The sequence below is a fragment of the Dermacentor variabilis genome, chromosome 6 (genome assembly GCF_050947875.1).
Source record: "Dermacentor variabilis isolate Ectoservices chromosome 6, ASM5094787v1, whole genome shotgun sequence".
NCBI classification, from domain to species: Eukaryota; Metazoa; Arthropoda; class Arachnida; order Ixodida; family Ixodidae; genus Dermacentor; species Dermacentor variabilis.
The window spans coordinates 74023546-74049164 of NC_134573.1; the positions used below are offsets into that span (position 1 = coordinate 74023546).

Below are 25619 nucleotides of genomic sequence, written 5' to 3' on the forward strand. Positions count from 1 at the left end.
CCCCGGCTATATACCTTTAAAATAAATATTTAACTGTAAGACTAAAATAACGCTTTGTTGGATAGTTAGTTCACAAAATTGTTGTTTATTATGCGCATACCTTAAACGCGATAAAAAAACAGGCGTATGTCTTCACCTCTGCATTGTGTCTGTTGTTTTTGTGCGTGTATGAGTGCGTGCACGCGCACGCACGCACAAAAACAAGACACGCCTTTCTTTTATCTCGTTTAATGGGTGCGCCTGCATGCGCGCCTGTGCCTGCGTGTGTTTGTGCGTGTGTTTGTACGTGCGGGCGCGTGCGTGTATGTGTTTGTTTGTGCGTGTGTGTGCATGTATGTGCTTGTGTGCGTGTATTTGTGCGTGTATTTGTGCGTGTGCGTACGCGTGTTTGTATGTGCGTGTGTATGAGTGTCTGTATGTGTGTAAGCTTGCGTATGTGTGTGTGCTTGTGTGTGCGTGTGCTTTCTATGGTGCGCGCTTGTGAAACCTGCCGGAAGTTTACTGAGGTGTTCGTTCATTTGGGATGGCACATACGACAACTTATGTGGCAGTGAAGACGAGCGTCCGATATTTAAAGGAAACTTACAGAAAGCTTTTGTTTCGGTTTTACTTCTTCATTCGATAATTGTAAACCTAGGTTATTCCGTTACGGATCCAACTTTAACCACAGCACAGCGCAACATTTATTCGTTGCGTTACCTTTTCGCGCGCCCACTTCAAAGGGTACGCCAAGAGCCGCGCGACTTCGCCTGTGAAACAGTGAGACTCTCGGGGAGAGCACTTCGAAGACAAGCGCGCAGTTGGCGATGCCAGTTTGGCAGCTTTCAGCGACACAATCATTCTATGACGTTCAGTCCTCGCATTGTGTTGACTGGGGCACTATAAAATTGTTTTTGAGTGTCACAGCCCTGTTTCAAAGAGTATGTGCCATTACAAACGATCATCCCTTTGAGCATGTACTGCCACGGGACCGCCACCTCCGCTTTCAGTGATGTGAATAGCCTCCTTTCTAAACTTGAGAAGCTGCACTAGAAGAGGAACTTGGGCGAGTTAGTGATGATTCATGTTTCGGAATTTGACAGCGGAAAACAGACGAGGATGAAGAAAAAGAAGAACACGAACAAGAAGGTCAGCGCCAGTGTAGTGTTCTTCCTTCCCTTCGTCTTCGTCTGTTTTGGGCTGTTAATTTCCGAAGGTTGAGAAGCCACGCAGGAGTTTTTGAACGGGTTTCATAAAACATGCTGTAATTACTTATTCGAGGAACTGAGGCTTCGTACCAGTAATGATGGTGTCAGCATCTACCTAAAATATCACAATAAATAAAGGAAAGCGAGACGCAAATTATTTTCAGAGCTAGTTAATTCTGAACGATCGATTACTGAGTACGCGCCAGCCCGGATACAACGAACGCCTTTGCTGCGCAAAAAGTTTTAGTTATATTAGCAGGTCTACGATTTTTACGTGCGCTAAAAACTAACAATTACCCATCGAAGAAAGGGCCCTAGGGATCCTGTATACTAAAGATGACTCACACAGTGCTCATTGATAAAAAATTCACCGACGTTTACGGTACTCGCTAGTCCGAAGTTTAAGCGCAGCTCTATGCTCGTTTTCATTTCGCGATATATTGGTTGGCAAGGACAATCTGTCTCGTGCAGCACATTTCAAACGGAGCGAAGTGTGGCACGATTGCCTCGCAATCGGGAGATGACGAGAGGCAGCGTGAGGGGGACGCGTGGGCGCGATTCACAGCAGCCGCCGCACAAACCTCCGCTCATGCAGCGCTTTGTTTCCATATATGGTACTGGTCGACGCGCTAGCCGCACGCCAGCGGTGAACACACGACAGCGCGCTACTCTGGCGCCACCTCGTGGCCATCGTTTCCGCAGAGTCCGTCTTGCGCGGCACTACGCGTTTCTACTCACGCTTTCGCCGTACCCCCCTCCTTCGCATTCCGCCTCATGGTTCCGCTGCACCCTCCTCCTCCGCTTTCCTCTTCGCGCTGTCTTGGTTATCTATCGGCGTCTTTCATCCCTTGCTGCAGTCCGCGTTCGCTCTTTCATACTTCACAGAGCTCGTTCGCTAGGTTACGCTGAGGGAAGAAGTGGACGCGAAACGCTGAAACGGGCGCCTAGCACCTGCGCTCTAAAATCGGCGACTTAGGTATGTTTACGTAGTGTCGATCCGATAATGCGCTGCTAGTTTGCACAGCTGTTGGCGGCGTCGTAGGCCAAGTCGCTTGCATATACAGGATGCTTGTGCCAGGAAAGCAGCCAATACTGAAATTGCGGGGGGGCACGTTTGTCAAATCCGTAGCTTATGGCCATACTTGTCATTGGGCCCGTTTATATGCGTTTCTCCGCACATAAAAATTGCGTCGTTGAGATGTTCTGGGAAACAACTAAGTCGTAGTAAGCGGCAGTCGGCAAGGCGTACATTGAGCACCTGTATCCCCAATGCCGACTTAACGTCCCGTACTTTGTCTTTGTAGACATATAGCAGAAGGGAATCCCAGCTTTCAAACAGCAGCAAATTTTTGCAGTCTCACATATGACTGACCAATGTACTTGCCTTCACGAAGCATATTGACACTACTTATGGGAATATTAAACGTCCTGGCACTCACAAACACATACAGAAAGGGTGTCTTCAACATTGTGTGGTCTAACGTTAACCATTTCCAAAGTTGGCACTCGCCATTTTCGCTTACCGTAACCAGTTCCTTTCTCCTTCAGAGTGTTCGACATCCCCTACTATTTGCTACTCGCTGCACAAGCAATCCTGCTTGTACGATCTAAATACGGTGGATCCGAAGCCAGAAAGGAGAACAAAAATTGTGGAGCCGCAGCATTCATATCGGGATGGCTTACCAGCGAAGCAGTTGAGGCTTGAGGCTATTCATGGGCTGCATACGTTACGAAATCTTGCATTTTTCTTTTCTTACGGCGCCACACTATGCCTACATGGGCACCGCCGCGGTCCCCGCACATGCACTTTTTTCATACGGTGCAGCACCGCTATGGTCCATGCATCTCTCATGCATCAGCCGCAAGCGCTGTTGCAACGACGCCGGCACCTCCGACTATTGGGGCCGAGTTCCACCAGTGGAAAAGCTGGCACTGCCGTCGACGTGGCGTGGTAAAAAAAATGAAATTATGGGGTTTTACGTGCCAAAACCATTCTCATTATGAGGCTCGCCGCAGCGGGAAACTCCGCAAATTTGGACCACCTGTGGTTCTTTAACTGTGGTTCTTTAACGTTTCGTCCCCATCGAAATGCGGCCGCCGTGGCAGGGATTCGATCCCGTGACCTCGTGCAGAGCAGCCCAACACCATAGCCACTAAGCAACCACGGCGGGTGGCGTGAGGTGGTATGATGTATCACTTGGACAAAGCGGCCGCATCGGCTGCTTCGGAAGCGCCGAAGCCAGCTGAAAACGAAAGTTTAAACCACCAGCTGTGCTGCGCTTCTGACTAAGTGGGGATCTTTCCCGCCCCGAGTGTGTGCTTTCCAACACTTGAAATCACTATAATAGATAGCGGCTGCCTTTGAAGGCGTCAAATATGCTAGGCTACTGTTCGGTGCCGCAGTGTCGGACGTACGCAACGTAGCCCGGTGTCAGCCTTCACACGTTCTCGCCGAACAAGAAGCTGCTTGAAGCTTGAACAGCGAAACTTAGAACCGGCAAGCAGCCACAGGCGTCAACTCGGGTGTGCAGTAAGCACTTCCGCGGGGAAGATTTCTGCTACGGCATCGGGGCTGCGATGTTCAGTGACTAGCAGAAAGCGCGCGCACTGGGACGCGTGCCCGTGAACGCTGCCCGGTTGATGTCATGAAGCTCTGGTCTATGAAAGTGTCGATGCTAGATACTGGCAAGTTCGCTGGCATTTAAAGGGAATGGTTGCAAGCAAATTAAAAAAAGGCACGGCATATGCTCATGTTTGTGTTAGCACCAAATAACGAATGTACTTGATTATGCAAAATAAGCAGCGGGAAATTGCTCATTGAGAAGACTGAGAGGGCCTGTGGAGCGAGACCCACGGCAATATAATTTTCAAAGCATCACTTTCTCTTACAACCGCAGCTAGTCAGCGCTCTCACCTCGAAACCCGTCCAGAGTATGCCGGCGCGAGCGTGGTCTATTCTTTCGTTAAATCAGCTGTTGTGTACCTGAAACTCCGGTGCGTATTTTTTTGCCAATTTTTGTTCCGCACTCTAGCATCTATATCGGATGATTCAAGATCTTTGACGGGATAGATACTTCTCGCGTCTTACCTTGTGAAAGAAATAAATGGCATTACGCTGCCTTCTAAACGCCGAAGTCGTCGCCTTTCCTTGAGATTTACGTGCACTATTTTGTAGGATTGTGTGCTGCGACGTCCTTACGCTGTTGGAGACATGCCTATTGAGTTCCCGCCGGACTGTTGAGAGGCAGAAGGCATTGCAGAATGACAGCATTGACTGGGACCGTGTACCATAACAGTGGGCCGGCACAGCCTCAAATGTGGTTGGCGTTCCCGGCTCACCAGTCCATCGTTAGGCACAAGATGAGACGAATTCATTTCACAAAGAAAAGCAGTCGCTGCGGACCATCGACGCTCGCTTGAGCGCCTGCACATGTTTGCAGGGGCGCTTTACTAAATGCAAGAAATAATGTTTCTCAGAATATGGCCCCAAACGTGACAAATCGCCGCAGGAATGGCGGCTTGGTTGCCTTCATACTTTTGCAGGGAGAAAGGTTTCCTCGTTTCCCTGAAACCGCCCCTAAACGCGACCGGTCGTCCTTTACGTTGTCGTCGCGGGTTGTTGGGCATAATGCCGACGCCTTCGTTCACTACTGCATTGGAGCTTGTCTGCTGCTTGCTTAAGCGGCGAGCGGCGTGGTAGTTCGGTGCTCTACCAGTCTGATGTAACACAGACTGGACTGCTTCACACACTTGAATTCCTCCACTCAAGCTCGGAGTGCGCTTGCCACGCCGACTATGTGCGCATATTCCAAATCCCCCGCAGCAGACGCAACCAAAGCGAGCCGACTAAAGCTACCGCTTGCCTATCACGTCAGGGCCTATTTCCCATCATCCCATTCCTCCAAACTTTTATGACTAGGCTTCAAAGTTGTCACGTGACGCTCCCTCCTAGTATTTTCCTTCCTCCATGGTCTCCACATTATTTACCCTCTCCCATAGCCGTATCCATTCCTGTCCACACACCGTGTCCCCGATAGAGACGTTCGCCACCCAGGGTAACCCCCTCCCTCTGGGATGCATACGGGGGCTTGGAGTAAACAGCTTCACTGTAAAAAAAAAAAAAAAGAGAGAAAACGCAAGATGAAAGTGAGGCACGCCCTGAATTGGCTGCGTCCTTTGACGTGTACTGTGCGGTCTCACTAATAGTCCCTTCCAATTACGTTATAAAATATATTTCAAATGTATTGAGAAGCAGCCCCCTGCTTACTACTACGTGACATATTGCAAAGGCCCCCCGGGGGTATTTCATTTGCTTCCAGAAATGTCATCAAATCAGCAAAAAAAATGCATTCCATTCTCGTATCTTAAGGCTGCAATGACATTCTTGATGAAGAAAAATACTGTACCACATGTTTGCTCTTTCGCGGTGAAAACTTTGAAGGACAAGCATGCGTTACAATTTTACGTTAAATATTCCATTATTATAGAGTGGTAGGCAAAGTTTGATCGGGGAGAATTGAGCCGCGAACGGGCGGCAACAGTTCAAGCATGACATCAAAAATATACGCACACAAACGCATGAGTGACACACATGCTTGGCTAATGACGTCGGGGCATGTCACTTTCTCCCACATTTTTCAAAGTTAGTATATATGATGTAAGCCTTTGTTGCCTACTAAGTTTTGAATATGCCTCTGCGTCTAAGATCTCCCAATTAGCTATCTAGGCTCTTGAACCCACTCAGCATCACTCCGCACGCCTAAATCATTCCAAATTATCTTGTATCGCTAAAGTGTTGGACTAATGAAATAACATTCCACCACGCCCCCGTGATATCGCATCTCCCGTTTGTGTAATTCATAAAACAGAATATGCTAACTCTAGTCTAAAAAACGTTACTTAGTACCCTAAGGCTGGTACCCTAAGGTGTCCAAATAAATGTTTTTCAGACAGACAGAAACAGCTTGAAATGGGACCACCAGCCATCCTCCATCATCTGAATCACAGACTTTTCACTTTTTAGATAACTGATATATGACCTCATGATGTAACTCCTCCGTTCTTGTTCCACGAACTGCTCTGTGTAACGCTGAATGAGAGAGCAAATGATAGAAATTCAAACAAAATGGAAGTACGGCAACCTCAACATCTCCACTAGCTTGTACTGCAGTCTCCGCTGAAAATTCGTCTCCGCACTTGACGTCGCTCCCGGTTTTACTTCTTTCTATACTAAGAAATCATGACAAAAAAGCAACGGAATAAGTTTTGACAAAACTTCTAAGAAAGTCGGGCTTCAGAGTGTTGTTTTACCGCAGAGAAGAGGGAGAAAGGAGAAATTAAAAATTATGGGGTTTTACGTGCCAAAACCACTGTCTTATTATGAGGCACGCCGTAGTGGAGACTTCAGAAATTTCGACCACCTGGGGTTCTTTAACGTGCACCTAAATCTAAGTACACGGGTGTTTTCGCATTTCGCCCCCATCGAAATGCGGCCGCCGTGGCCGGGATTCGATCCCGCGACCTCGTGCTCAGCAGCCCAACACCATAGCCACTGAGCAACCACGGCGGGTGAAAATAGGAGAAATGGAAGGCAGGGAGCTTAAAAGGCACTGAGCTCACTTGGCTAGCCTTCAATGGGGAAGCGGTAAGAAAGCATGAACAAAGAGAAAGTCAAGCGTTGATCTGCACTGGATCCCAGAGTCGCCGATGCTCTCACCCAGCGCTGTTACCGACAGCCGCTCAGTTCTGTTGACTTTAGGTATCGCAGCAGCGCTCTTAAAGATAATCGAACTGTCCCAGTGTGAGTTAAAGACTTCCACAAAGAGTGTGATAAGCGCATTCCTCTTCTTAATTGGATAGATCAAATAACCTGACATATTCGTGACTTAGTCTCATGCGCTGTTACTTACCAGGCTCTGAGGTTATATGCAATCTTTCCAAGTGGCTTTACGCTGCACCCCCTCCCTAGTCTGAAGAATGAAGACGCAAGCAAAGTCACGAGCATCTAAGCCAAGCAACGCCATGCGCGGCACGATAGCCTTTCAATGGGAGTTCGAAGCTGGCACCACAACTCTTCAAAAGAAAATACCCACCCGTATACCGCATTTCACGCTGCTAATTGTTGTCAGATGGCACACGCGTGTCGATGTCTGTCGTTGGTGGAGGAGTAATTATTCGGACAGCGGTACTTGGGACCCTTCCTGCAAGACACTCTGCGAATATGACTTGTTTGACACGGCTGCAGGAGTCGTCACTCAAGCATCAAAGATCATTCACGCCCGTTGTCCTCGGCAGGTAGAAGGGCACTTTATTTCCAGAGCATTTTGGCAAAGCACCAACGTAAAGAAAAGCAAATACACCCACAGTACACAGTCACCCCTCACAAACGGCAACGCGGCCGCTACCGTGAGCCGCCGGGGCTCATGAACCGACGACACCTAGCTTGAGACTTGGCAGTGGCCCGGTCTAAATATATCACGCAGGGGGCTCGGTGACAAGTTGAAGAGACTGATTTGTCAAGACTCGCTCGCAAGGCATCTCAAACCGCACAGTCCGTCAATGCGCACAAGCACACACACACACAGTACATACGCGCATGCATACCGACACACAAAAGTACACGCGTGGAGTGCTTCGGGCTAATCACCCACCGAAATGCACCCTCACAAAAGGAGAAGCAAGAAAATGCAAAGGATGTTCTACACTGAAAAAGTGATCAAGCATAATGAGAACCCGCAATAACAATACGGCGTTGACAAAACCAATATGTGAAAGCTACAACTGCAGCTGGACGAAATTTGTGATGTAAACGCAAACAAAATTGGTACACATAGACAAATAAATAAGGCTGCAGTCAGGTCTCATAGCAAACATTTACAGCGCCAATCGACAAAAAAAAAAGACATTTGCGGAGCAGAGTAAGTGCATAATGGTTTTCAAGCCGTGAAAGGAAACCCGAGGCACTTTGTTGAGAAACAAAAAAGTAAATGCCTTAAATGTTCAGAGAATCGCAACGCGATGGCAAAGCACACGTGTATATACTTTAATAAAGAACGTAACGAGTAACATTAGTCTCGCTTTTTCTCTAGACGACTGATATAACCTAACTTGCCTAACTTTTTTTTACGGTGAGCTATCACGGCCGAATGAAACGCGAACGGAAGAAAACAAACAAGAAGAGGGATTTTATTTTCTTTCCATATTCATCACTGCTTACAGCACTGGTGTGAATTCTACTAAAGCGCTTAGTTACGGGCTCATAGAAGACATTAAGCGCCTGTCTACAATTTCAAATAATTAAAGGTAAGTTTGTCTGTTTACTTGCTTCCTTTCCTGTTTGTGCTTTCATTCGCGTTTCCTTACGTTGTAACTACGCCGAAATCACGCCAGTCATGATAGGCATGTTCAGGTCATGTTGAGCTTAGCCGCAGCCATGTGTCTTCACAATTCACCTTCTAGCGCCGAGGTCTTTAAGTATGCTATTGTGAAATAGTAAAATTGATTTGTAGAAGTAAGTGGTCAAAAAGACGTCCAAACTTTGCGCGAAGAGAATGCATGAGCAAATTTCACAGAGTCATGGCAGAGCACAATGTGGTGCATGGGCGCAGCAGCGCGGTTACTTGCGCTATAACGGCAAGAGCCGCAAGCCGCTCTAACTATAACGGCTGTTGTTGAGACGGTAGAACCTGTAACGCAAAAGTCATAGCCGCCAGAAGTATGTACAGAGCTGTGAAAGCGATAATCAGCAGCACAGTATGTGTACGCAGAAAGCCGGCAACAGCAATAACAAAAGCCGCCTTCTAACGCCCAACACGTTCGGTGGGCCAAGAAGTTACCGAAGTCATGACCTCGAGCCAAGCTGCGATGAGTCTCTTCCTCTAGAACTTAAAGCATTTCAAAATACAAAGAAATTTAATGACGCAAGACTAGCAGACGACGAGCTGTCTTTGCCTGTTACCTCTTCGTCCTTGTGAAGCATTTAGTGACTCGACATCAGCCATGGATGATGTAAACGGCTGTGTGCCCACTTATAGTATGAGTACTCTTTAACAAGGGTCCTTAGGCTATGATAATTTATTCTGATTTCTTCGGTGCGAGTATATACACAGTCCTCCGTCTCGATTATTAGAAAAAAGTCAGCTGAACACCTGTGAGCTGCGGAAAACAATGCAATCAGGGCTTTGTACGCAAGGCAAGATGGAGTATTTCGCAGTATCACAATGTAACCTTGCTTTACAAGAACGAAACCATAAGAGCCACCCCCCCCCCCCCAAGCCCCCGTGCCATCCAAACCCTTCTTCTACTATAGGTTCGTAACGCAAGCAATCATTTTTTAAACAACGCCTTAAATACAAGGATAGAATATATACAAACAATGTTGTCGCAGTACACTGGCAAATATCTCTGCTCAATAGGGAGAACACAGACAGACATGAGTGTATGGGCGTGCTTCAACTTAGTAGTACTTTGCAGTACTCTGCCGAACTTGAACACTACTTGAAGTACGGTAAAACCATTCATTTACTTCGTTTTAAAGAAGAGACCAACTCACACTCATCGTAAAAATGGCGCTGAGGCAAGAGGCCTATCTGTTTCAGCGTGGATATTGTGAATATTCCTCGTATTTCATTACTCCTTGCCACCTTTTGTATCAAAGGTACGAGGCATCAGCATAGCGAATCAAGCCCTATTTTTTTATGGCTCTGGATTACTTAGGCGCCAAGACGTCAATTGAAAACACTGGGGTGACAAGCCGCTAAGTCAGTGCGCGCGCGTGCAGTCGAGCCAGTCAAATACGCAGGAGCGGCAAAAGACTAACGTTTCTTTTACAACGTTTTTCATAATCCGCAAACAGGGCAAGGTCACAGCACCACCACATGACATGGCTGCTTGGCCATGTATTCTACCTAAGACGCAAGTACGCCGTGAAAATTGTTTATCAATTGGATTCAATTGTCACATCTAAGCGTCGCAAGACAGTACGCGAACCGTGGCAAACCTCCAGCAAAGGCGGAATGATTCTTTCGCGCAGCGGAGATCGGACACTTGCCACAGCGTGCTAGCACAGCTATCGCGCAACTTTTTCTGGACATTTCGTTTACGTTTTCGTCAAGGCTTATTGTAGGTGCGTAAGCCTCAAGCGTCCCGAACTGCCCCGCACTTTCCCGAAATCTCCGCTGTTTCTTGAGGCACAAATAGAGGTGCCTTTAGAAGGCACCATATTATGTGAACACCAGTTGGTGCTATGCACGCTGCGCAGTAGCTGCTAGCAAGAAAGTATACCTCGCCATGTTTCCAGTGCTACACCTTCCATAGCCTCTGCCTAGACATGTCCGCAATGCCTCGAAATAAATATGTGCCCTCGGTTCAGGGCTCAGTTAAACGAATAAGCTCCCAAGACCACATAGCTGGCGCCGCGCTGTGTGAATGCCGGCACAAGAAACATTGGAAAAATTAATACTCGTGAACTTGCGAGTCCCCGCCGGCCAAGAACCGCTCCACTCGCCTGCGCTTTCCGCGTATGTCCGGCGTTCCCCTAGATTCAACTCGAACTGTCTGTCCCGCGCCTAGTTTCGGCGACTAAGTTCACGCCATAAGCCCTCACTTACAAGAGCACCTCCACGAGGAAAGCTGCAGAGTTCTGATGACGGAATGCACACTTGTTACAAGTACGCTGCCTTCTTGCATTCTCCATCGCGACTCGACAGTTCCTCGTGGCTCATTTTTCGCATTCTGTTCGCCGCTTAGCGTAGGCGATCAGTCCCGGCCATAGACACCCCAGTAGATGAGCGAGTGCACGAAGAACGCCGCGGGGAACACAATCCTGGCGATCCAGTCGACGAGCACGGGCTTCGGCCAGCGGCCTACGCCCTTCTTCTGCTTCGCCGTGCAGGTGACGATGAGCGCCGTCTCAACGAGGCCCAGGAACACGAACAGAATGCTTATGATCATCCACACGTTCATGGCCACCACGTACGACACGCTCGGCATGTGCGCGTTGTACTGAGCGGTCACCAAGCTGAGCAGCGAGGTGACGCTGAGTGTGACACGAGCCGGCAGCGCCTCGCAGGGCATCCAGAAAGCGGCGAACGACATGAACACAATGACAGTGCTGGGCGCGTACTTGTTGATGAGGTAGTAGCCGGCGCGACGGCGCAGCTCGACGCGGCCGTAGAGGCAGCTGAACGTGCCTGCGCAGAGAAGACGACAGGTGAGAGCAGGTGACACGCAGAACAGGTAGCGGTTACCCCCTTTAACCCCCCATCCCGAACGCTACTCGTCTTGCGAGGCTGCACCAATATCGCCAATGACGAGTCACACTCGTTGAGGACCGGTGTGCTGCTCGCCCCACCGAGGACAAGTTACGGTCGGCGCTGATGAAAAGCTGTCTTCGAGAACAGTTATTGGAACGCCGTGTAATACGTTTTTTGTACATTTTTTTAGTTCGCTTTGGTACATTTTTCCGGGGTTAAATTGGTGCTTAAAGTGTTAGAAGGCACGGAACAGAAAACAGAGTATATAAACAATTTCTTCCAGTTCATTTAAATCACGAGGGCCTTGTGAGAGCTCCCACCGGTGTTACCCAATGACGATCTGGGAATATTTTTACATGTGCGTGCGCAGTTCGATTGTGATTCATGACTATGATTTATGACGATTTGCTCCCACATAATTCTGAAATGTCATGTCTTCTCATTTAGCATCTGTATGAAAGTATTCCTTCAAAACGTATAAGCCTCCATGGATGGTTTGGTTCCATGATTGTTCCTATACCTATTATTGCAGGTCATATTTTTATTTTCGTTATCTGTGTTAAGCACCAAACGCGCATGAAACAATTTTTGTCACGACTTCCGTCGTCGGACCCCTTACGTCAGTTTAACTACACATTAAATGCTGGGGTATTACGAGCCAAACCTGCGATCCGACCATGAGGCCTGTCGGAATAATTTTGACCACCTGGGATTCTTTAACGTGCACATAAATGTAACTACACACGAAAGGAAAAAATACACTTAGGCTAGACAATTATTTTGGTAGAAATGTATTTCTTGTGGTTCTGAAAGGGATTCTTTTCACTGTAAGCACAGTGAATATCGCTTTGGTAATCGATTGACGCCAAATAATTAAATTATTGAGCTTTAAGTGCCAAAACCACGAAAGGAAAAAATACACTTAGGCTAGACAATTATTTTGGTAGAAATGTATTTCTTGTGGTTCTGAAAGGGATTCTTTTCACTGTAAGCACAGTGAATATCGCTTTGGTAATCGATTGACGCCAAATAATTAAATTATTGAGCTTTAAGTGCCAAAACCACGAAAGGAAAAAATACACTTAGGCTAGACAATTATTTTGGTAGAAATGTATTTCTTGTGGTTCTGAAAGGGATTCTTTTCACTGTAAGCACAGTGAATATCGCTTTGGTAATCGATTGACGCCAAATAATTAAATTATTGAGCTTTAAGTGCCAAAACCACGATCTGATCATGAGGCACGCCATGACGTTTCGACCATCTGGGGTTCTATAATGACTTCAATCCAAGTACGTGGGGGTTTCTGCATTTCGCCCCCACCAAAATGCGGCCGCCGTGGCCGGGATTTGGCCCCGCGACCTCGTGCTTAGCAGCGCAGCACCAAAGCCGCTAAGCAACCACGGCGGGTGACCTGAAATAATCGCGCTAACGCCACGCGAGAATGTGGCTTACAAAAATTAGGTATTGGGCTAATTGGTCTTGCAAATACAAACAGCAACGCCTGTGTCTTTTCTTCCCATTGTATTTTTTGTTTGCGCTAACTGTCCTCGTCGGCAAGATAACATCGTTGCCGCTTTACATCAACTAGTGGATTAGGATTACTCATGTCAAAACATTCCCTTGTGACGACACCTCACGGGTGCGGTAGAAACACCAAAGTAGAGCGTGCTCACCGACGTCGAATGACTTTGTGCAATCGCCGTGCCCGACGTAGATAGCCTTGAACTGCGACAGAGAGAGGTTCTTGGTGATGCGGAACGATTTCCAGTGAAGTATCACCTGCTCCCTAGGGTGGACGACTGCGTTAAGAGAAGAAAGAACGAAAGAATGCGTTTGTCAGAAAAGAGAAGCGTAGCCGATCGTGTCCACCGTGAACGTGCCCCGAGTTAATAAGCAGCACCTCTGAATCAGTCCACATTGGTCAAGAATTCCCGCGTAAGTTTATTTGCATTCATGTTGTCGAAAAAAACGTGTGACAAGTGTAGAGAATGGAACCCAATATTCCATGTTTGGTATTTTTGGTATTTTATTATTTCGGGCGAGGAGTATTCCGACATTCATTTAAAAGCATTCCTCGCATTTTTTTCTCTGTTGGAGCGCGAAAAGACAAAGAAACTTGCTAGAATGAGCCACCGCTTCCTTTACAATACTACGCAGTCCTTTCTTGTTCTTAAACGACAAAGACAAACAATTACAAGTAAAACTACATAGGGTCACGTGAATCTGGTGAGGGAACTACAATGGACGCGTCAGCACTCGTCGTTCTTTGCGTCGCTTCATACGCAATTTTATAGAAAGAAAGAACCGAGTGCGAACAGACGTTTTGCATATTGAAAAAAAGCCCACTACACAAGCGAAGCCAGTTCAAATATAAAGTGCGGCAAATGTGTACATCTATAAGAAAGGTTTTCTGCTTCGCATCTGATTGAACTTGTCCTCAGCATTACGAAAACGCCATTTCACTATATGATCGCACGATCACCCACGGTTAAATTAAAATTGTGGTGTTTTACACGCCGAAACTCACGATATAATTATAAGACGCAACATAGTGGGATAGACTCGGGAATAGTTGTGACCACCTGGGATTGGTTACCGTACACCCAATGCACGCGGTATACGGCCGTTTCTGCGTTTAACCTCCATCGAAACGCTGCCTCTGCGGCCGAGATTTGGCCCTACGCCCTCGGGCTTAGCAGCGAAACTCCATAGCGTATACGCCACCACGACGGTTGGCAACCGATGGCTGCCTGAGAGACGTCACTTCCTCGCTTGATACAGCTTCGCTTAGTCCTTTTCAATGCAGTAGGATCCGTCTCCACTTTTTTTTTTTTTTGACACTCGTTCGACACTTTTTCTTCGTACAGAATAATAAGCAGTCTTTTCACATCAACAACACGGTGGCATTCAGCTCAGCCGGAGCATGCGCTGAAACACAGCCCTTCTCTTCTAAGAGCGTGTCTTCCGTACAGGCACACTGATGGCCTATAAAAATGGGCATATTTTCCCGCCATATTCTACGAATGCGGACGCACAAACAAGCGAGATATAAAGAAAGCTTAGCTCATCATCACAACCGGCCGTTGTCTGAGGAACCCACACTGGGCCCTCAGGCCCATTCGCACCATTCTGTCCCTTCGGACGTCCGACGAGTAGTGACACCATCCCTTGAATGGGCCCATCGATCGCGCCCTAGGGCATTCTCGTGCTTGAGCCCCCTCTGCAGTCGTCCTCCCGCGTCATAAACTCCTTTGTACGGGCGTCTTATTCAGCAACCATTCGGGTTGGCTTGTGCTTATCGCTTTCTTGCGATAAGCATCTTCTCCAGATGAACGACAGGATACTAAGCGAGAGGAAACCATCGTTGTCTGAAGACTAGTAATCTTTGCCGACATTTTCGGTAACTACATAAGCACAGACCATACGTGCGTCACTGAAATGGACCATGCGTGTAAACGCAATGCACTTTTTCGATGAAATAAGAGAAAACTAAGCAGCGATTGAAACGAAGAAACACGTGCAGACATAAAGCGTTTTCAAATGTAGTCAACTGTACTTCTCGTTTCTGTTCAATTAATATGAAGAGCTCTGTTCAAGATAGTGAGAAAATGATAAATGAAAGGCAGGGAGGTTTAACCAGGACTGAGCCCGGTTGGCTAACCAACACTGGGGGAAGGGGAGAGGAGAAGAAAAGATTAAGAGAAGAGAAAGTCCACTGTGGGTCGCCGACGTGCTAAATGTTTTCTTATCTGTATCCTACTGACGGCACTCAGTCCGGATCACAGAGAGTCGCTCAATCACGTAGCTTCTACATATTGCAGAAGCGCGTTTGTGGCCTTTTGGAGCTGCGATATGCGACGCCGTTGTTCCATGGTCTTGTTTAAAGTAAACGATTTTTGTGTACCTCATTTAAAAGGTCGCTTCAAACTTAGCAAACTACCTAGTGTGATAGGCAGCTACACTAGGTATAGGTCAGACCTAAGTCCTCCGCCTAAGACCGGAAAAGTGACGCGTCTAATTTTCTACGCAACCTGCTCATAAAATAGTGTATTGCTACGCAGCTGCTGCATAACAACAGCTACGTAGCATTTTACTATATTAGTCCACCCTTTACATGAAACTGCCATACTTTATCAGCTAAAACACCTGGCTGGAAAACCATAGGTTCGAATCTTGCCGCAAGTCAGCGAGAGTTTCTTTTTCTATCCAGGGGCGTTATTTAATGACGGATCGACCAACCCAACAAAATCATTTGCATAAGACCTATTGCGACCTGTATAACCGCTATCATCCATAACAAACGCTTAACAAGTCTATGCGCTTTTCCTGCAGCGCTGATGGAGAAGTAGCGAAGGTAGCGTATCGCGTTTCTCATCATCGAAAGAGCGTCGACGCCGCTCCGTCCTCGCCCAAGACAAACTGCTTTAACGTTTCGTTGTGCAACTCGAGTCCCCCCGAGAGCGCAGTGCAAGGAAGTGGCCTCGCTCCACGCCGTCAAGTGCACTGGGAAAAGAGTACGCCTTCTACAAAAGCATGCTCGAGGCTCATCCGCGCCTCATAGCCGGACGCATGCTTAAGAAATAAATAACGTGCCCTCCACCGTCGACGTCCAGCGTCTCCCTCCGTGCACTCAGAGGGCGCCGGGGAAACAATGTAATTCCTCGCCACGTCGGAAGCAAATCTTGTTATCACGGGCGCAAGGCACCAGAGCTTCGTGTATGTGCCCGGCCCATCGCAAACTCACAAACTTGGCCACGAGCCATACAGGCACAGAGACTGGCACGCATGCGAGAACTCGTGAATAAAATATCTGCTCCACCATCTCGAGTCGTGCCAGGGGACCAGGGTGTCCTTTGTAGTTGCATAATACATGTCGGTGTCTCCCATGAAAAATACAGCAATGAACTCGGACAGGCCCAAAGTTCGCGACCTAACTTCACAATCCAACCAGAGGGGATTACAGCAGGGAATTTTGAGAAAGCAGTTTAAAAAGAAGCTTCTTTTTCTGCTTACTGACCGTAAAAAAATGGGAAGGTAAGCTGCATTGCAGAGCCGGCTACTCGACTGCATAGTTAAAATACTTTAGATACGTATTCTGCGTTGTGGAGAAGCCGGCAACATATTGCACTTGCGATTTTTTTCAATCCGTTATAGATCATTGAAACCAGCAAAGACGTTAACGACACCCAAACTCACGCAAGCAAGCAAGCAATCATGAACATCACAGGGACGATACCATACTTAGTCTGCACGAAAGGAGGGGGGGGGGGGGCAGGTGAGAGGACAGAGGCGCGTCATATTCGACTCCCAACTCTAACCATTGACTATCGATCTAAACGTATTGTTTGTATATTTTACTGTGCAGAGCACACAAAACTGATTGATTAAAAATTTAAAGAAAGGATGAACGTGACTGTGAAACCGTTCAAAACAGAGGCGCATAAGTTCGTGTAAGTTCGTATTGCTTTCCAATAAAAACATCAGGGAGAGGGAAAGGAAGTAGGCGAAGGCAGGAAGGTTAAGCGCAGGCAGTCCAAGTTGAATACACCGCTCGGAAGGAACGGTTGAGAGGAAAAAAGATAAAGACAGAGAAACATAAAAAACATCAGGCTGATGCGCACTGTGGGACACTAAGACGTCTGCGCAGCGATGTCACGAGAACGAAGGCCGTGTACGACTATTGTCGAGGGAAGCACAGCGACGACAGGTGTAGGCACAGAGTACCTGCACATATCTAGCTACAAATAAAGGTTCTGTATGTTTTGTTCCTCAATAGATCATACCCACTATGAACGATCGGGCTAGAACGGGCACACACCATGTGGCGCATACGAAATGACCATTTCAAAGAAAGTAAGTAAATTATGGAATCCGTTGCATATAATGAGCTATTCCATTAAACGTTCGGTGTGCTCTAGAGGGAGATACCGGTGAGCAGACATTATATATTCAGGTTATATGTAGCAATTTAATTTTCATTACACAATACAGATTATATATACATATATACGTATTTATTCGAATCTAGGCAGATAGTTCTTTTTTTAATTAATCATGTACCAAATTCTAAGGTTGGCTTAGACTCGGCTATCTTAAGGATCGCACCAGTTGTTAATTGAAATTAATAAATATAGTGCATAGCAAGAGCCACCTAAAAAGGTCAATATCGCAGCCGCTACTTGCCGCGCCACTAGCCAACTGAAGTGCATGAGCGACGTCGCCATTTTGACATGTGTCACCTGCGTCGTGTCACCGCGCAGCGTAGCGTTATCCTAATTGCACTAAACAGGCGATGCCACTATAGTGCCACTTTCAGACGAAAACTTGTGCTATCCGCAGAGGCATCGTCAAACACTCAAGCCGGGCGGGACTTCGACAAAAATGAAAGAAACGTCCGTCGTTGGAGGGGGCAACGGGAGATGCTTTTGCGTGTGCCGCATTGAGGATGGCATTTACCTAACCACAAAAAGGCCTTCAGCACGAAGTGGAGACAATTTCGGCTGAAATTGTTCGGGCGCATAGGGCAGCTGCCCTTCCAGTAACGACAGAAGTGCTCCAAGCGAAAGCAAGGGAACTTTCAAGGGAGCGAGGCCTAACGCTAACGGATTTCAAAGCCAGTTAGGGGCTGGCTTCAGAAAATCGTGAAGCGCTTCGGCTTCGCACTTCAATCACTCAGAAGCTACCAAGTGATTTTGAAGAAAATCTGGTAGCTTTTCAGCGCTACGTGCTGAGAAAGATAGAAAGGAGGGGCTACACCCTAGGGCAAATCGTCAACGCCGACCAAACGGTTATGTATTTCGACACGCCAGTGGCGTACACTGTGGATTAAAAAGGTGCCTAGGAGGTGAAGGTGCCCTCTGCGGCCTATAAAAAGCAGCGTGCCACCGTGATGCTGTGCTGCACAGCTGACGGGCATAAACTCCCTCCTTATGTTATATTTAAAAAAAAGACACTGCCGGCTCAGGAACCTTTCCCCCAAAAAAAACGTGATTGTGCGGGCAAATGGAAACTGCTGGATGACGAACGCCATGATAGAGGAGTGGATAAAGATTGTGTGGCGACGGCGTCCAGGAGTCCTTTGCCAAAGAACTCGCTCCTTGTCCTTGACTCGTACCGTGGGCACCTGACCGAAAACTAGAATGCTGCGCTTGACTAAACTTACATGGTCGTCGCTGTCATACAGGGCGGCATGACAGGCCACTGGCAGTCACTATACGTCTGCAGCAACAAACCCTTCAATTATCATCTGCGGAAGCACTACACGGACTGGTTGAATGACGAAGACCATAAGCTGACGGCAACGGGCCGTATCAAACGAGCATCGCAATCACAGGTGGCGGGCTGGGCAGGTACAGCGTTTGAACGACATCCCAGCAACTTTGATCGTGCGCTTCTTCAACAAGGGCGGCAACTCTAATGCGCTTGATGGCACTGAAGATAGTGCACTGTTGTAAAATGACAGCTAGCGATAAAGAAGATAGCGTCGAGGTTAGCTTCAATGATGACGTAGCATGAGTTCGGTGCGTTCATATTCAATAAATGCCGTTTTCATTTCGTGAATGCTTTTCTGTCCGGCCTACACTCGAGGCACATTTTTCTTCTGGCTTCGTACTTGCGGAAGTCGGCTTAATATCGGGCCCAGCCTAGATTCCAGAAAAAAAAATTATGTGCTAACATATGGGGCAGTAACTTGAAGGTTGACAAAGGAGCTGGAGCACAAGGTGAGGACCACGTAAAGAGCGATGGAACGAAAAATATTATGCGTAAGGTTAAGGGACACGAAGAGAGCGGCGTGGATAAGAGAGCAAACGGAGATAGCCGATATTCTAAGTGACATTAAGCGAAAAAAAATGGAGCCGATCAGGCCATATAATACGTAGGATGGATAACCAGTGAACCATTACAGTTACAGAATGAGAGAAGGCAAGCGCAGTCGAGGACGGCAGAAGACTATAGGTGGGGCAATGAAATTAGCAAATTCGCGGGCGCTAGTTGGAATCCGTTGGCGCAGGACAGCGGTAATCGGAGATCGCAGGGAGAGGTCTCCATTCTATAGTGGACATAAAATAGGCTGATGATATGTATATATATAGGTGTGGTTATTTTTAGGTTTTATGGAATTTTTAAAAATTTGCCTGTGGCAGATAGCAGAACTCTTGTCATTGAGCTTAGTTATTCGAAGAGGCGTACATCATTAGCACGAGAAATCGAAACTAACTGATAAAAATGACTAATTACCTTTTTAATTATATTACGGCACATATTGCAATTTATGAATTGTAGCTGGTCAATTTGCAAGACGTATTCACTTGAATTACCAGGGTGACACCAGTTTGTAGCTATTATTCACGAAAGCGTGGAACGAAATACATGGGCGTTCCAGTTATTTTTGTGGTTCAGTGCATAAAAGATCGCTTTCTTAAAAAGTGAGTGAAACAACAGTGCATTTTTTGTACCAGTTTGATGGCGCGTATCTCCAAACCTGCGCCATTCAGAGCATCCATTCCAAGTGGATACGCCTTGCAAGCTCACTGGCTAAAATTCGTAAATTAGAATACGTTCCGTAAATTAAATAATTCAAAAGTTTATTAGTAAGTTTTTCGTAACTAGGTGAACATGCATTTCGATTTCTCGTGGAAGTACTGCCCGCCTCTCTGAACAATCCAGCTCATGGACTAGAATTTTCTGCAACATGCTATATTTTTTTTTAATACTTAACAACGGCCATCCTGTATATATGATGTGGATATTATGTGTGCTCCAAAATCAAGTATCCGCCAACGGGTCTTCATAACTCCGGGACGCTGACCTATGAAGTAGTGCCTGCCAGCGCGCCTCTGTTCTACGCTTACTCAAAGCCCCCGCCCGACACAAGGCACCGCGTGCGGGGTGAACTGTCGCTAGGAGCCCACAAGGGTTAACCATAGAGCGTGAACAATTCAATACCTGACGATACACATGTTAGGCGCCTGCCTAGCGTTGTTCGTTTTCGCGTGCCAAATGTTTTCGAACCCCATCGCGGTGCCTTCAAAAACTAAATTACCGAGACTGCAGCGGATTCTGCACTTTCGCGAGTGCAGCTAAGACTCATGCGACCGTACACAGTCTCATGAAGCCGTCACCCCGTCACATCACCTGCTACTCAAGCAACGCCGAGAAGAGGTCTCGGGCTCGGTGCGAATACCGTAAAGCGCTAATACCCGCCCAGCTGACGTTAGAAAGATGAAAAGCAAATTCGAGGCATCTGTGCCCGGGGAGATAAAAGAGGGAAGGCATAAGCTACACGGCCGCGACAGTCGCATTGCGACAGGGGCGAAATTATGTACCTAGCTTCTTGCTAAGAATAATAAAATTCTGGGGTTCTCTTTACTATAGACCACGATATGATACGAGACAGGCCGTAGTGGAGGGACTTCGGATTCACTTTGGCCACCTGGGGTTCTTTAAAGTGCAGCCAATGCACGGTACGTGAGCTTTTTTATAGTTTTCTTATTCATTATTTTTTAATTCCCCCCTCCCCCCTCCCCGAAATACGGCCGCCGCGGTTGGAATTTGAGCCCGCGCTCATCGGCTTAGCAAGGGAACGCCAAAACCAATACGCCATTAAGGCGGGTCTTGGTGAAGATGAAGCCTTCGATGATAATTACGAATATTAAGCAACGTAAACTGAACAAATTGGCAATAGCAAAAATATGTAGAGCATTGGTTTCCTGGATATTGCTTTCGAAACTTTGTGAAAGTTTCTAGGTTACGCGAAAGCTTTAGCTTGGTGGCTCCTATCTAAATACATGAGAAAGGAGAAATCGTTTTTCTCAGACATCACTGCACCAGATTTCATGAGGTTTGTTGCATTTAAAAGAAAATGTTCATATCTAATGATTTCTGTAGCAAATGTATGATTTAGGTTGTCAGTGTTTTCAAGGGCCCCTCACATGGTCTGTCCATCTTGAGCTGACAAGCGCAGAGCATACATTGAGCGATAACGATCGTGTCTGCAGAGCATTACATCGCTACGCGCCGCGGGAATATCTGAAATTTCAAACCGAATGCAGTTTTTCCTTCTCCTCGCGGCCGCCGCACTCCAAGCCGGAGGATGACGTACTCGCGTCCCTGCGCCTACCTACTCGAGTCGGGAGTGTGACGTCGCTCGTAGTGACACGCAAGTTCAAGAATTATTCAAGACATATGTTGCCTCAATTGACGAATTAACTTTTAGAGAAATAATAAAACACACAAACGGAAAGTCTGCGTTTCTTTTGTTTTACTTCGCACCGAAGCAAGAGAGACGTACTTCCGCTTCGTCTGCTTGTTGCCACGGTCGTGCGGTCATGTGCGCAGGTACCGAAACTATGTCATTTTCTAGCGTGTTCCAGCGCGTGATCATGCTCTGCGATCCGCTTGTTCTGCCTGAGTATTCGTGTAGCACTGAATTATACCGCTAGTCATTGTCCTTGTGCACAGCGCGCAAAATCGTGCGCTGCGCGAAACGATAACAGCTCGCGCGCAACGCCGCCATCGGAAGTGCGCATCGCCAAAAAAAAAACAAAGCTAGGAGAAAAAAAAAGTGAAGGCGGACACATACGCCCGTGACGTATGTGTCACGCGATCCACGAGGTCCGGCATGGGAGAACGCAGGGAAAGAATTTCGCTTGCAAAAGCTACACGGGGCGAGTGGAGCGGGAGTCTCGCTATGTGGTGGAGCCCGCCTGCTGAAATCATGGGTTCGCGGCACTGAAATATCTCGCCTATTAATGAGCCGACTTCAAAACTTTTTGTGGCAGAACGCTCCCTAGAGGACACGTAACAACTTCCAGCGTATAACCAAAATTTACTATGGGGCCTGGTGAGGGGCCCTTCAATCAAAATCTTTCAAATTAGCTGACTTTCATAAAGATAGATTGTAACCGTAAATCTTCATTTCTTCAACCAAAAAGCCACTTCAAAGTCACTTCTTGAACCAAAATATGCGAACTGTGCGGGGAACCTTGCCGCCTCCGTCTCAGGCTGCCGTCAGAAAAAGGCAGCGGCATAAATGCGTCGACATGAATTTATCCATGGAAGACAACCGCGACGCAATGAACCTGCCCCAAACCTTGAGATTGTTGATCCAGTGCAAGATCACCCACCTCAGCGGGCACCGGAGCCACCACAGCAAAGAGAATCAACAAGTAATTCCTCCTAAAGAGAACAACCAACAGTGCAATCAAGAGACCGATCAAGCGCCCAGTCTTATGCAACAATGCTACGGAAACCCAGACGACAACAGGCAGAAAGTAATGCACAAGAAAGCTCCAATATTCGCATAAACTTTTCAAAGCGACCTTACGCACCTACTGCAGAAGTAACGCCAGCTAATAGCGAAAATACCACCGCATCGGGGACACAACTGATTTTGCCAATGCTTTTCGCAGCTCTTAAGGCAATCCTATCTGCTCTGCCGGAAGCAAACAACCTACCAGAATCAAAGCCTTCCTGCCTCTGGAAGCACTATTGTGTCAACAATCCGGGCCGAAACTGCGGCAGGCAGTACATGAATAACCGCTACAAAAATGTTTCCATATTCAGTGGAATGCCAACAGTCTTCAAAGGAAGTGTGCCGACTTTCGTAAACTGCTTGTGCAATACAACTTTCCAATACTTTGCATTCAAGAGGCGGGAATCAATGACGACTTTCGCCTCTCTAATTATATACAAGACTTCTCGTCAAGTTTCTGTTAGCAGAGTGCTCCTCTGTGTCAGAAAGGCCCTACCATCATATCAAATTCAATCCAGTGATTCAGACTTCCCGGAATTCATCGCATGTAAAGTATCCTTCGGCAATCTCTGCACAGCAGTGATTAATCTATATCTACAACCTTCAAACAGGATTTCAGTAGAAGCGCTAGTGGATATCTTCAAAATAGCTCATTCTAATGTGGAGACTTCAATGCACACAACGTCATGTGGGGCAGCGATCATTGCGATGCACGTAGTAACGTTATTGAGTGGGCCGTAGGTAAATGGAACTTGAATGTTTTAAACGATCGGTGGCCAACATTTCTTCGTGGATATAATTATTCAAGCTGCATAGATGTTACCCTGTGTTCGCATGATCTAGTGAATGCTGTGGGATGGACAACAGATATGGAAACGCGCGGAAGTGATCATTTTTCCATCCTTGTAAATCACCCTAGCATGCACTATGGTATCAGGCGTTACAACAGACTAACCAACTGGCAAGCTTTTCGGTACCGCCTAACGGATCAAATTAATCAACATGCAACGGTGGAAAGATTTACAGATTTTTTGCAGAATGATATGAACATTTGCGCAAGGAAGCTCTCAATTCCAAAAGATTATGCTGCATTTGACAGAGAGTACGAACACCTAAGAGCCATCAGACGCCGATCCGAAAGAGTGTACCGACGGAGCGGAAGTTTAGAAGCATACAGAAACGCTCCGAAAATACACAATATAATGCACAGACGCATGGAAAATTTCAGCAACTGGTGCTGGCACGATTTCTGTGGCACGCTGTCTCCACACACGTCTGTCTCTTGAATTTTTCTAGTAATTGGTTCTTTAAGCGGACCCGTAACAAAGAGCTTCCCGTTTCCTGCTCTCACTGTAGTACGGGACACGTGTGAGATAATAGTTGCAAATGAATTTTGTGAGCTTATTTCCAGACCTGCTTTTTCATCGCAGTGCGCAGAATTTGATATTTCAGTAGTGCTAGCTAAGCAGAAAATTACTGCTTGCTACTGGGCCCAACCTCCTCAAATAGATGATACTTTCCCATTAGGCGAGCTTCAATGTGCAATTTCATCATGTCGCCAAAAGTCCGCTGCTAGGCCGGACGGCATTACGTGCAATGTGCTTAAAAACCTCGGACCGACAGGTACAAATGCTCTGTTAGACATATATAATATTTTTTTTTGAAATTAGGGGGGGTTTACATGCCAAAACCACTTTCTGATTATGAGGCAGTGGAGGTCTCCGGAAATTTCGACCACCTCGGGTTCTTTAACGTGCACATAAATATAAGTACACGGGTGTTTTCGCATTTCGCCCCCATCGAAATGCGGCTGCAGTGGCCGGGATTCGATCCCGCGGCCTCGTGTTCAGCAGCCCAACACCATAGCCGCTGAGCAACCATGGCGGGTGCTATAATAATTTGTGGATAGAAGAAGCTGTACCTGACTCTTGGAAAGTCACTCGAATCAAACCAATTTTAAAACCAGGTAAGACGCCCTTGTGCCTTGAATCCTTCCGCCCAGTTAGTTTGACAAGTTGTCTATGCAAATTAATGGAGAAAATGATGAACGCGCGACTTCAATGGCGGTGTAATAAAACAGATGTGTTGTCCAACTACTTAGTAGGTTTTAGAAAACATAGATGCACAATGGATGCAATATTACATAAAGTAACTTGTGTGGAACAGGAGCGTGCACGTGGAAACATTATAGCCGTATTCCTAGACATGAAGAGAGCATTCGACACTGTTATCACGTCCATGTTCTGCTAAGTATGTTAGAACTTCAACTGTCCGGCAGGTCCTTGCGATGGATTTCTGAATTTTTATCAGGTCGCAAAATATTTGTTCAGACGGGTGAAGGAAAGAGTGCTGAACATGTTGTCAAGCAGGAAGTACCACAGGGAAGCGTACTCTGCCCCTTTCTTTTTAACTGCGTCATGGCTGATCTAACAGGAAGACTGCCATCACAGTTAAAGCTTTCACTGTATGTAGATGATGTGTGTACTTGGACACCTGGATCTAATGCTCAACTACTTCAGATGGCATTGCAAGAAGGAATAAATATCATTAACCAATCTTTAAGAGAGAGAGCAATAGTTCTATCACACGCAAAGACAGCTGTATTGCCCTTCCCTCGGAGGCTGTTAAAAAATTTCACTCTTAGTCTGGAAGGACACCCTCTAACGATTGTCACATAGCATCCATTTCATGGCATAATACCTGATAGGCAGCTATCCTGGGCACCCCACATAAAAAAAACTCGAAAGTGAGGTCAATGCCATAATGACTATACTTCGCAGACTTGCAGGCACACCATGGGGCGGATCAGTATCGTCCATGCTGACTGTTTACAATGCATTAATACGACAAAAAATTGCGTATTCCGCGCCCATCTTACACCGACTTTCCCACACGTCAGAAGAGCGACTTCAAAGACTTTTAGC

At 46.8% G+C, this 25619-nt stretch overlaps 1 protein-coding gene across 1 annotated transcript in view; it reads right to left on the reverse strand.

Moving 5' to 3' along the window:
* Positions 1–7468: 7468 nt before the first annotated feature.
* Positions 7469–25619, reverse strand: part of LOC142584864 (glycine receptor subunit alpha-2-like) — a 116862-nt gene continuing 98711 nt past the window's right edge. The window contains exons 5-6 of the mRNA XM_075695171.1: positions 13115–13240; positions 7469–11377 (exon numbers count right to left, since the gene is read on the reverse strand). Coding sequence (XP_075551286.1) covers positions 10944–11377; positions 13115–13240 — 560 coding nt within the window. The 3' untranslated portion in view covers positions 7469–10943. The remainder of the gene's footprint in view (positions 11378–13114; positions 13241–25619) is intronic.